We start from the raw sequence: 13,176 nt of genomic DNA, 5'->3' as shown, positions 1-13,176 counted from the left end.
ATCTATGCCTAATAATCAATGCCCAGCTTACCGAAACACTAGTAAATTTTTACAATAAATTTCCTAGTGTGCTTGGGCAATTTATAAGTGAATTTTAAAGCATTTAGACAAAAAATTTACCACTGTTATGAGTGATTCAGAGTGCTGTAGCAAATAGTGAGAGAAAATGAGGGTTTAGAGATCAAACCCTAGGCCCAAGACTTTGAAGATCACTTGCCCAAAAGTTCCAATGAACTTAGCACCTGAAAACACCAAACTTGAGCCAATTTCTTCCTGCCAAACCCACCAATATTCAGTCCAAAAATTTCAGAGATGGATTGAAAGCCAAATGGGGCTACAAGAAGCTAACGCTAGGCCTAATATGGCTAGCGTTGGGCTGAAAGAGGCCTAGAAGGCCTAGCGGCTAAGGAAAAGGGCCAAAAGAAGGGCTAACTACACCTTCCTTCCATTTTCCTTTTGGGTTGACCCTACTACACTCCCACCATCACCCTTCCCTTCTCGAGTCTTCCCCATACCACCATTTTCTTTGGTGTAAGGGATCAGGATATTTACACTGCCTGCTTTTACAAGATCTTTCCCTCGCTATCTATTATCCAGTCTCTCAAGTCTACCTGATCCAAGTATGACTACCATTCCTTGATTACTGAGATGTAGCCCTTAGTTCGAACACCCACACAGCTAGCTCTTGAGTCTCACACCCAATCTTCTAGGTCTAATTTCAGTCCTACGTTCAAACAGTACAAGAAGGAGTGCAAATCCTTTCTTAAACACCTCCATTACACCCTCTTCCACAATCCCGCCTCCTACACTCTATTGCAAAAATCTTAGAAGTGTTTCCACCACAGAAGCATCTCTCCATAGCATAAAGGAGACCTGAACTGTGTACCTCACTTAGCCACACCCCCAAAGCATTTTGGCATATTGTTTCCCCCAACATTCTAAACTAGCTACTGTTATTGATCCTCAATCTGATACCAACAACCTATAAATGCAAGGATATGGCAATTAGGCTATGTTAACTCTATAGCTGCTGCTGCTGCCACTTAAGACATTGTCATAGAGGTATATGCTCAAAAAGCCTCGCCCATTGAGACCAATGGTTTAACAGTTTAAAATAACGTTTTTTTAGATTTGGATCCAATATCTGTACAGCAAATAAGTGTTAATGTAATCAGCCGCTAATCCAGTTATGCTAGAACATGAAAAAGAACTATAGCATGTGGTTTATGCTACACTCTAAAAAACTGAAGATATAGCAACACCAGATAGTATTTGTGGGGTTTTATCATCTCAAATTCCATTAGTAATCCAAAATGCAAAAAGTAAAGCAGTAGGCATAAAGATTAAACACGGCTTTCAGTGCTTTTATATACCTGGCGAGCCTCAAGATTTGACACAGCCATTGCTCCAACATAAGGAAGCCCCTCAATTACAGCATCTGCCAAATCTGAAATGAAGGTAGGTTCACATCCCAATGCTGGCACACGCTCCCAGTTCACAATACCAGATTGAAGGGCCAATTCTTTGTATTCCATATCAATTTCCTCTAGTGTTTCAATGTGCTCACTGACAAAGCTGCATTTGATCAAGACCATAAAATCCAATGTAGAAGCATATAATTACACTGATTTTAGTAAAGCTTCAAATCTGAAGTATCCTTAATGGAACACATGAATTTACTTCTTTATACAACTGAGAATAAAAATATTTTCAATAGTTTTGGGATTTCATGTTAATTGAAATTGCAGATCTCATATTCATCTTACGACCAAGGTATGCTAACTGGATCCTTTCATGTCAAACTGTGATTTTAATTACATTAACCAAAATGGCTACAAGACATCCAAAGTTGCAGAGCCTGTCTTCTGAGAGTAGTACATTTTTCACCCACATACCCACCAGCAGCAATTCCACAATCAGTTCAAATTATATAGACTTTGCCATAACATAAGTTCTCAAGTGCACTCTTGGATACAACACTTCAACCTTTTTCCGGAGAAAGACTTAGTTCACACAAGATGGTTATGCATTTTGGCCAGTCAGTCTCATACTTGAAAGTGAAATACTATGCCTTCAATTAGGAGACCTTTGTCCAAAAAATCACATTATTCAAATGAATGATTAACCTACAAATACAAAAAATTTAGTCAAACAAATAAATTTTCTTCCATACCAACTTTTCTTTACATATCTAAGTAAACAGACCTCAGAAGGATCTGAGGGAGAGGGAACAAGGCTTGATAAAATTTTCTGGCATCATTGAAGTCCATTACCTGATAGGTACTGCGAGAAGGCTTTTCACTCCCTTCTTCCCTAGCTGTTTGATTGTATCATCGGTATAAGGTTTCAACCACTCCACAGGTCCAACTCGGCTCTGCCAGCACATTTGAATTGAATGTTAGGACTGATTGCTTAATGCAATTAGTTAAAATAGGAATTTACACTCACGAACAATTTCAGCAATCCAACTCAAATATTATTAGGTTAATATTCCTTTTCTTTCAATTGCACAGTGAAGAATTTTCTGCGTTCTCTTTTCTAAAACTTTTGACAAAATTTATTATTTTCAAGGAAAAAGTGAGCCTCTTTAACATGGCACCATCATGATCACCTGCCACAATTTTACCATCTAAATAAAAAGAAAACATGCAATGAACGTAGGAGAAATTCATGATATAAAGAACGGGTTAGAGCCAAAGGTATGAAAACCGGAATTGATACTAGTGTTAATTTTTGCAACTGCAGTCAAATTCCACCTTGGACAGCTCAAATGACCAAGATTATGATTGCATTAGATTCCTCTTTTTGAGAGGACAAAAATGGACCTAAATATCACCTTATTTGGAAAAGCGAAAGTTGGTTTTCGAGTTTATTTATTCACTCATGTATATTGGGTTAGGTTGGCCCTAAGCACATGTTAAATTGGACATGTCGGCCTCAACCCCAAGTGGACCCTCGTGAAAGCCTATAAATAGAAGAGACCTCAAGTACATTTGGACACATTGATCAAGCCATCTTCTCTTCTCTTATTGTCTTGGTTCACACAGGTTTATCAAAGGAAATTTTGCGCAAGGAGCCAAAATCTGAGGGATAGAGCTCGCATAGATCTAGGGTTTTCAGATTCCTAAATGCTGGCACAAAAACTGGCATTTTAGTCCCTAGACGCTGGCACACATTAGTAAAGACATCGTCCAGAGAGCCCTAGACGCTGGCACAAAATCCTATGGGAGCATCTAGGGTTTCAAAGCCAGATCTGGAGGTGTCAGTCCCCAAACGCTCGCACAAAGTAGTCTTGGAGCATCCAAGTTGTCCCAGACGCATGCACAATAACTGGAAGAGAGCGTCTGGGGGTTTGGAACAGATCTGGTGAGTTGGTCCCCGGATGCACACACATAATGGTCTACGGAGTGTCCAGGCTACCATAGATGCTTGCATACAGTTCTCAGAGAGCGTCCAAGATTGTTATAGATGCTCGCATAGCTCCTCCTCCCTACATCCAGGACTCAAAGATGAGATTTCAATATTCTGAAGATTCCGCTAAGTGACAGCAGTGTTCAACAGTATTCAACATTTGACTACAATCAGTGACCACACATTATAGCCATTAGAATGAGGGATTTTATTATAAGCATGATTAGATCTGTTTCATGGATATCATAGTTGTTTTGTTGCATAGATAAAGTTATGAATCATTGTACTCTCTTTTGTTGAATCATTTGATGATGATCTAGGAAGAAGAAGATTTGCAAGGGTTTTGCCCATAGTGGGTTATGCCCTGGTCTCGGACCAATCCTGGCGTCTCTATGTGTGCATGTTTTTCTTCTATTTTTCCTTTATGTTCCGTTGCATTGATGATGATGATGGTGTTCTTTCTATATTATTGCATATGTTGATGAATAATGGTGTAGATCAAAATAATGTAATGACGATACGGGGCGAACTTAATGTATTAATGAAGAAATGTAATTATCAAAGCAAAGAACAATGTAGCCCTAAGGAAAATTAACATGGTTTCAGAGCTAGGATGAAGAAAAGCCATGGAGATCACCTCGATGATGACACCTTTGATGGAAACAAGAAGAGGATGGTGGAGACCTAAAAGAATTCTAGGGTTTGATGGATTCTATGAGGTTAGGGTTGGAGAGAAAACCCTAGTTTATGAAAACAATATTAAGATATGGAACCTAGCTAGTCAATGTGAAGATTCTCAAGCACTTGACAAAGATTTGATGAAGCCTTAGATGGGATATTCCCTAGCAGACCTGGTTGGATAATTGAAGGTAACATTGGTATATGGACCATGGACATTGATAGCTCTTGAAGAGTGGTTCAAGAGGGAGAGGATCACCTCTCATTGAAGATAAATATTTCCTAACTTATGATGCCTATTACTTTTGTTTAGACTTATCTTATTATTATTATACTTCCTGCATCTGTATTTGAGTATATGGATGTTTCTAACCTCCTCGATGAGATATGATAAGTGGATCCCTCTTGAGGATCATTTGAGATGCAGGAAGGATGGTTAGGGCTGGAAAAGGTTAAAAGGCACTATATGAAAAGATGACAAAATGCTTCAAGTGGCCTATGTCTAATGAAAAGGTGCACAGGTATTTGAATACCACAAGGTATGCATGGTATGTTGTATTTCAGCTATAACATTGGATGGCTCGGTAAGCCCTAAGGCATGATGAGAATGAAGCATCAAAAACTGATAGCTTGTTGACTTAAACGTAAAAATACACAAGAGGTATTTTGTAATAATAATTTATTATATAATAAAATGTACAAGTGATGATTGTTACAATGAGGACCCACATATATATACCTAAGCAGGTGTCCTTTCGTGACTGGGCATGTCTTTGAGACATGCCTTTTAAATTAACTTAATGACTACTTAACATAACCAATATTTGATTATTTAATATTTACATTTATTTTATTTATTTACTTGTTATGAATTATATTCATAACATAGCCCCTTCCTTCAGAAGCTTTGTCCTCAAAGTTGTATTGCTAACAATTTCTTCATCTTTGTGTTTGTCATCTCGGCATATGTAATTCGTTGTTCTTCATGTTGTGTTTGTCATCTTGGCATATGTAATTTGCTACAACACTATCTGAATCTCGGGTTATCAATTAATTATTAATATTTTTTTTCTATTTATAATTTATATATATATATATATATATATATATATATATATATATATATATATATATATATATATAAATTGTATATTATATAGTTTTAATTGAATTAAATTAACGTGGTTGAATTGATTTAATGCAGATGCTGACAACGTGACAGTTCGACATTGACCGGGTCCTGGTGACGACTGTTGACCACCATGATTCGGAGTCACCGCCATTTGGATTGATAACCGACTGGTTCGCTCTACGACTTGACCACGATGGCTCAACGACGGCGTAACTGTCCCGCTACAGCTTCCACACCAGTCACGTATCGATGCAGAGAGACTGTCAACACACTACTAGTCACGCTCGACCCTCACAGAATAGCTGCCAGTACATGCACTTGTCACGACACTTGCCACTGAACTAGCCACAGCCACTGGCTCAGTCGAACACTGAAGCATACAAACTGATAGGGAACCATTGAGCACAGAGTCCTGTCGGGACACGAGCTTCATGCATCTGTAAGAACGAATAAGACAAAGAATTTTTACATTTACATTGACAGAGTGGAATGCATAGACAGACAAGTGGAGTGGATTGTGTAGACTGACAGGCACGATGGGGGTCAGCAAATCGTTGACTGCTATCTGCGATGGTGCTTGGTTACCGGGTATGGGAAGACGGATAAATGGTGTTTCGGATAGCGGACAGGAGAATGGGCCTTCAAGAATTCTCATAACATTTTTCAGAGTGATTGTACTCATATATTGATCTTGAGCTTTAAAATTTCTGTCAAACAATTTCGTTCTAATGTCTCGTAGCTTAACTGTGACAAGTTCTGATCTCTCTGGAACTCCTTTCAAAACCTGACAACCATCACTCTCAACACGTATGATTACGCCAATGCTCAAATGATCACCAATCATCATCACGTTGATAACGTCTTTTAAGTAAGTTTCCTTCTAATATTCTTCTCACAATTTCTATAAACGCATGGAGGGTCGCTACAACACTAACCCAGAATGTCATGGTTTGGTCTCTGCACAAGGGTTTCGTATTTTACAATGAATTCTTCTATTTGACTATGTTCTGCTACAACAGTTTCCTCCACAGCACTTTGGTCAGTTGTCCCCTTTACAACAGCTTCCTCAGATGTCACCTCAACAATTATGGTTACCTCAGCTTTCACCTTTGAAGTTTCCTCAACAATTTCCACAACATATTCCCTACCAATTTTTGGAAATGGAATGGATGCACAATACTGATAGTACCCATTTTCATTGTACGACAATTTCTGAGACAAACGGGCTTCAGAAATCACATATTCACCCCAATTTTTGTGACCATAACGCTCTAATATAGGTTGAGCATCAAAGGAAACATTCCCCTTGTTTCTTTGGAACTTTATCATCTTTCTATGACTGGTGTTTATTACCGTTGCATGTAACTTCAAGGGGCTCCTAAAATCTTTCTCCAACATAAACCTTGTGTCTACGAAAGCATCAATTATGATTTGACAGGCATGTCGCCAACGTTCACCTCTACCAACTTCCTCAACTCAAACATATAAAATATGGGATTTTTGTGGACTTCCTCACGTGAGTGTCAAGCCTTCCATAGTCACTGCACTAGGGCAGCCTTCCAAAGCCTCCTTTACTTTTGGTGAAACATTTCTCAGGATTTTAGCTGCTGCAATTTCTTGCACCTACGTAAAAGTGTCCTTTGAAACAACAAATAGACCATTTTCATCCTACACAACAGCTGCACCATTCGCAACATATACATTGCCTAACGTTTGTGCCACTACTTTACAATAAAGTTCTCTAGATTTTTCAAGATGTGTGGCCTCCAGCTTTGAATTCTTCTTCTCATTATTAACTGTTGCCAAATAATTCCAATTCCCAAGTGAAAGATTGGCATAAGAATCCTTGCCCCTATCACGTCTTATGTAATTCTAAATGTTTCATTTGCTTTCAACCAAGCATCTGGTTTTAACTCCATATTGCCAAGCATAGATAAAGCATTGGGTGATTTCTCATCCACCTTGAGCCCATCCCCAATCAGTTCTGAAGTTAGTTGAACATTATTTTGAGTCCAAGCCATGGTTGTTTTCTCAAAGGCTACATTCTCCACATCTTCAAAAGCCCTCTTTTGCTCTAGGGACACTGGAAACACCGATGACCGTTTTTCATTGACAGCATCATCTTCCTTTGGTTGGGGTAAATCTAATAACTTTTCATTCTTAGTATCTCCAACAACCTGTTTTTCATTGACATCTTCTTCCAACAAGGATAAATCTAATATCCTTTCATTGTCAATATCTACAACAGCGTGCTCTTTCTCTAGAGCCACAGATATTAGTTTTTCATTAACAACATCTTCTTCATTGTTATGATATTGTACATCTCCTTGTTTCTCAAAATAATCCTCATCCACATCATCTTCATTTGAATCATTATCTTGATCTATCTCATCCATATCAAGACCAGCTTCATCGGAATCATCATCTTGATCATTCTCTGCAACATCTTCATCTTCAACATTATAATCATCTAATGCTTCATCTTCTTTTCTTGCTTCACCTTGTTTTGTTTCTTCATTGTCGTTATTATCTTCCTTATTATCGATTTCCTCTAGACATATTTTAAGTTCGGCATATGATTTTCTAATCGCTGAAATGATTCTTGAATTTTACTAAACTGCTCGGCGCAATCAAGACGTGAACGTAATGGCACATTGTGCGGCGAACAATGTTCAAAAACTCACATGATTCCATGGCTCTGATACCACTAAAGCATCAAAACTGATAACTTGTTGACTTAAACCTAAAAATACACAAGAGGTATTTTGTAATAATAATTTATTATATATAAAAATGTACAAGTGATGATTGTTACAATGAGGACCCGCATATATATACCTACACAAGTGCCCTTTCGTGATTGATCATGTCTTTTAGACATGCCTTTTCACATAACCTAATGACTACTTAACATAACCAATATTTGATTATTTAATATTTACATTTATTTTTTTTATTTACTTGTTATGAATTATATTCATAACAAAGAATGTCTCTTTCTTTGATGGCTCATACATGCATATACTTGGATCTATGTTTCCTATGATGAAATGATGCAGCTGGTGATGAACATTTTGATCTTCTTGAATTCTATGAGGCTATCTAATGTTAATACATTGATACACTTGATGTTTGGCTAACATCCATCTATTGGATATCTTGATCCTATAAAGAAGGCTAGCACCTTGGCTCTAGTAAATGATACTCTTGACACTTGTCATGATGGATTTCATATAGAAGGATAGCTAATTAACTCCTATACGCGAGTCTGTTGATAATGCTTGCGATAAGCACGATGAAAGCATATTGAAAGAGAGATTGACACTCTTGTTGTTTTGGTAAATCTTTATTGAATGACCTAACTTGATCTCATTGATCTTCATAAGCATGGTAACCTTGATGTTAGAGGTATAACTATGAGATTGATACTTTATATCTCTTACTACCTGTGGTCATCTCTTGATGACATATGGTAAAGTTGAATGCCCTAACTTGATGAAGTGACTTGATAGGAAGTGCTATTGTATTCATAATCTTTTGAGATATGATGTTGCATCTATATGCTGCTTTGAGTCTAAAGATTTATGTCATGATGCATATATGCTTATGATCTAACAAATCTGTTGTTGCTTGGCTTGGCTCTGGTAGAAAAGGGAATCAGGATGATGACATAGATTCCTATTCAGAGGGAGAATCTCTTCTCAAGATTATTACTCTTAGTACTGTTTGCATTCTGTACCGTTGAAGTATGATCTATGTGCATCTGACATAATTGATCTGCAGCAAAGTCTCATATCTGAGGCTTGTACAGAAATTAGGTTTTCTGCTCTGGAGACAGGCACTGAACTGGGAAATCTCGTCCCTGGACGCATGCATGCTAAGACCCAGGTAGCATCCAAGTAGCTAAAGACGCTCCCATGCTAACCTGAAGGGAGCGTCCGTGGGTTTGACTACAGTTGACCATCATCTAAAGCTTTCTGGGACTGTTTGAACTCAGAATCAAGATGTCTATGACATATTCTGTCACTGTCATCTGATTTCTAAAGTTGTTGGGTTAAATTGCTGATCACATAAAAATGAAGTATTGTGCATGAAATTGGATGGTCGCCTGGAGGATGTCAGTTCCACATATGTGTTGCAGAGAACAGTAAGATCCACAAGCAAGCAAAACTTGAATGTTTTCCATAATATGAACTTGCATACTAAACTTGTGTTTGCAAGTGACCGGGACATACATATAGATACGTCACTATGTTTGTGCTACAAGAGGTTGGCATGATTTCGCTGATTGATATAGATGAACAGTGTGTTGTCATGATGCTTGACAATAACTTTGAATTGATGATTGAGATATGCTTTGACTATAGATCTCTCTACGATAGCAAATTTGGACTTGTCCTGATGACTAATGATCTGATTTGACGATTGTTGATTTGCCCTGATGTCTATGCTATGTGGGCATAATGACTTATGTGGGTATTTAGAAAAATGATTTTGTATTGGCCTCCTCGTTCCTAGCATAATGGTTGAGGTACTAATAGTTGTGATTTAGCATGAAATTGGAACCTGCATGGCTCATCCTTGGTGTATGCATTTGCACCTAGTGACAAAAATGACTTGTATTATGATTATGTGAATGACTTGATAAAGTTCAAATTGATAATAAATGAAGTCATGACTTGACATGAGCTCTCCCTGTGTTCTAGTTCAAAGAATTGATACTATGATGTTGATGACTTTGATAATGGTTGTGATCTGACTTCTAAACTTTGATGAGCTGACTTTGTTGATGTGATGATACAACATTGATTTATGCAAGGCATTATGCTTAGTGCATCGCATGAAGCAAGCTCCCCGATCCAAATATGTCTACATTTGACAGTTATCTGATGAAGTCGGGATGATGAGTTCCATGGTATGACTTTCATTTTCGTTATGGTTTTGGCTTTATACCCTGATGGTCTACCCTTGACAGGGGATGAACCTCTGATGATTTAAATCAGAGGGAGATAACTTCTGAAGCTCAAAATGATGTATCATGGCATGATGAATCGATTTCTGGAATTTGGAAAAGAAATTCTATATTGCAAAGCTATTGAAAATGTTTTTGAGTAATGAAAATGAAAATACTTGGATACACTGATTTGAAATTCAAAGATGTTGTTGAACTTGACATGGAATCCCACTGTTGATTGAAGCATTGATGTTCCGTTTTGAACATCCATCTGTATATATATGATGTGCATAGAACCTAAATAAATTCATGAGTGATCTACTTCATTCACATAGAGTTGCCACCAAGCATCCTTTGAAATATCTACATGACATATTCTATTTTTGAAGCTAAGATATTTCTCCTATGATATGTGATTGCATGGATGTATTGTTGTTGATAGAGATTATTGTTAAGCACTTTTGGATGTTGCTTTAATTTGAGATCTATCATGGTATCTTGGATGAGAGGTCCATAGTATGATTGAGGATGACTACGATGTTGCTAGCTAGCATGGCTAGCTGTGAGGCAAGATGAAGAAGCTCCTTAGAGAGTTGCTTAAGCATGATCTAGATATGACATGGATACATTGTGATCCGATTGGCAGAAAGTCCCATATTTATAGTTGGGACTGAGATAATCTCATATATTGAGACAGTGCAGTTGTTCGAAACAAGCTCAGGCTTGTGGTTGGCACCTCCTTGAGAAGGAGGATGATTATGGTATCCTTTTGTGATTTATATGATTATTTATGTTCTAACATGATATTTGATTTGATGTCCTATATGAATAGGAAATAACTGCTATTGAAACAAGTTGATAACAGATTTGAGTATGATGAGAGCAGTGTTGATCGAGAACATTGAGCCAACTCTTCCTCCCTGTCTAAGCTCATAGGGTGAGGAGTTGAGATGGAGGGCTCCTGGGGTTGAGGGTACTCTAGACAATAGGGTATGACCCCTATTTGTTACCCATAGGGTTGGAGATGTTGCTCCCTATCTTCATAGGATCGAAGAATGTTGATCCCCTGTTTGGTCTTTGTAGACTATACCCCAGTTGGCATCATACCCACAAGGTGGGCTTGTCGGAAATATCGCTCCTCGTTTGGCCAACGAGTTGAGAGTGTACTTGAGGTGTACAAACCAAGTCGATTATGATGCAGGTGTTTTACCACATGATTATTCAAAGTCATCAATGGGAAGATCAGTAGACAATAGGACGGGTTGAGATAACCATATGCGATTCCAGGTTGAGATTGAGCTCCCTGATGATATCCCAGGGTCGAGTTGTGCTCCCCTGTGTGCTTGGATATCTTGTTTCTCGATATGGGGTTGTAGATGTATAGATCCCACATGATTCTAGGTCGAGATGTGCTCCCCGATGTGGTTACAGGTTGAGATGTGCTCCTAATGATGATTAATGATGATATTCCGTGTAGTAGCCCGCTAGCAGAGATTTTAGGTAATAGCCTAATGGATAGAGGGTGGTAGCTTAAGCTCCCCTCCGTTAACAAATTCTCGATGTTCCCCGACGTCCCTAACGCTTCCCCACGCTCTAGGGACGGGGAAACTCCTAGGGAAATGTTTTCCCCACGTCCCCTCTTTGAGAAAACTCTAGGGGGATGTTTTTCTGGTAACGAAGTGCAACTCCTTTGCAGGGGGTGGAGGGACGTTGGGGGGGCACCCCCTATGCGTCCCCCCATTTTTTGTCTAATATTTTTATAAAACATTAAAAATTACAAAAATTACAAATTTAAATATATGAAAAAATTTAAAAAAAAAATTGAAAAAATGAAACTATATTAAAACATAAAACTTGTTAAAACTTATTTTTTTTAATAAATAAATTAATTAAATTATATTAAAATTTAAAACTAAAAGCATAAAATAAAAACAATAACAAAAATAAAAATTTTAAAGTATATTAAAACTTAAGGCTTAGTATTTATTAATATTATTTAGTACTTTTTGAGAAATTTACTAGTATTTCACTGCGCAATGCTTTCTATGTTTACTTTTAGTTTAGTATTCTATGGCTATTTTAGACTTCAGCATAATTCAATGTCATTATCATATGATGAATTTACTTTTTATCGTTAGTGAAAATTTGATGCGCATTGCATAATTTCAATTGTCAAATGATGAATTTTTTAGTTTAATTTAGATGTACCTTGCATCATGCCAAATGATGAATTTAGAAGGAATGTTGCATAATGTCAAATGATGGATTTAATTTAGTAATTTACTTTTAGATTTACAATGCAGAAATGTCAAATGATAATAGTATGATAAGTAATGATGATCATATTTAGTCTTTCAATGTATATTTCATAATTATCAAGATTTTCTATTTAGTTATTGACATAATTTTGGGATTTTATTTTTTTATTTTTATATATTGAATTTTTAATTTTATACTTTTTATGACTATGACGCCCCCCGTTTCCCCAAAATTTCCCACCGAGTTTCCCCCTTGTGCGTATCCCCGCTCCTGCGTTTCCCCGTCCTGAAAACTTGGTGGAACATTGCAAATTCTTCTTCTTCTAGATTCGAGAATGTTCAGCATACGAGTAGGAACAATCAAGAGATAAATAGGAATAAGCAAGGGATAGATCGAGATGTGCATTGATGATTTGTGATGATGAGATACTTGAAGTGGTCATGGCATGATGACCACATGACAGAGATGATCAGGGATGATACGTGATGACACTTGAAGACACTAGAATGGTATATTGATTGATGGACAAATATTGGTAGGTTTCTCCCTAGTTGAAAGGGAGTGTTAATTTTTGCAATTGTAGTCCAATTCCCCCCTTGGACAACTCAGATGACCGAGATGATGATTGCATTAGATTCCTCTTTTCGAGAGGACGAAAATCGACCTAAAGATCACCTTATTTGGACAAGTGAAAGTTGGTTTTGAATTTATTTATTCACTCGTGTATATTGGGATAGGTTAG

At 37.4% G+C, this 13,176-nt stretch overlaps 1 protein-coding gene across 2 annotated transcripts in view; it reads right to left on the bottom strand.

The window, feature by feature from the left end:
* LOC149238909 (ferrochelatase-2, chloroplastic-like) overlaps positions 1-13,176 on the bottom strand; it is a 385,049-nt gene that overhangs the window by 112,409 nt on the left and 259,464 nt on the right. Inside the window, exons 9-10 of one of the 2 annotated variants that reach the window (XM_089373227.1) lie at positions 2,274-2,374; positions 1,374-1,575 (exon numbers count right to left, since the gene is read on the bottom strand). In XM_089373227.1, coding sequence (XP_089229353.1) covers positions 1,374-1,575; positions 2,274-2,374 — 303 coding nt within the window. Of the gene's footprint in view, positions 1-1,373; positions 2,127-2,273; positions 2,375-13,176 lie in introns of those variants that run through there. The other variant, XM_089373228.1, reaches the window with a different exon arrangement.

Source organism: Pinus tabuliformis, chromosome 8, assembly GCF_031772625.1.
Source record: "Pinus tabuliformis cultivar Carrire ecotype Pingquan chromosome 8, CPIR1, whole genome shotgun sequence".
NCBI classification, from domain to species: Eukaryota; Viridiplantae; Streptophyta; class Pinopsida; order Pinales; family Pinaceae; genus Pinus; species Pinus tabuliformis.
The sequence above is the reverse complement of the archived record's forward strand: the minus strand, read 5'-3'. Positions and strand labels throughout refer to the sequence as shown.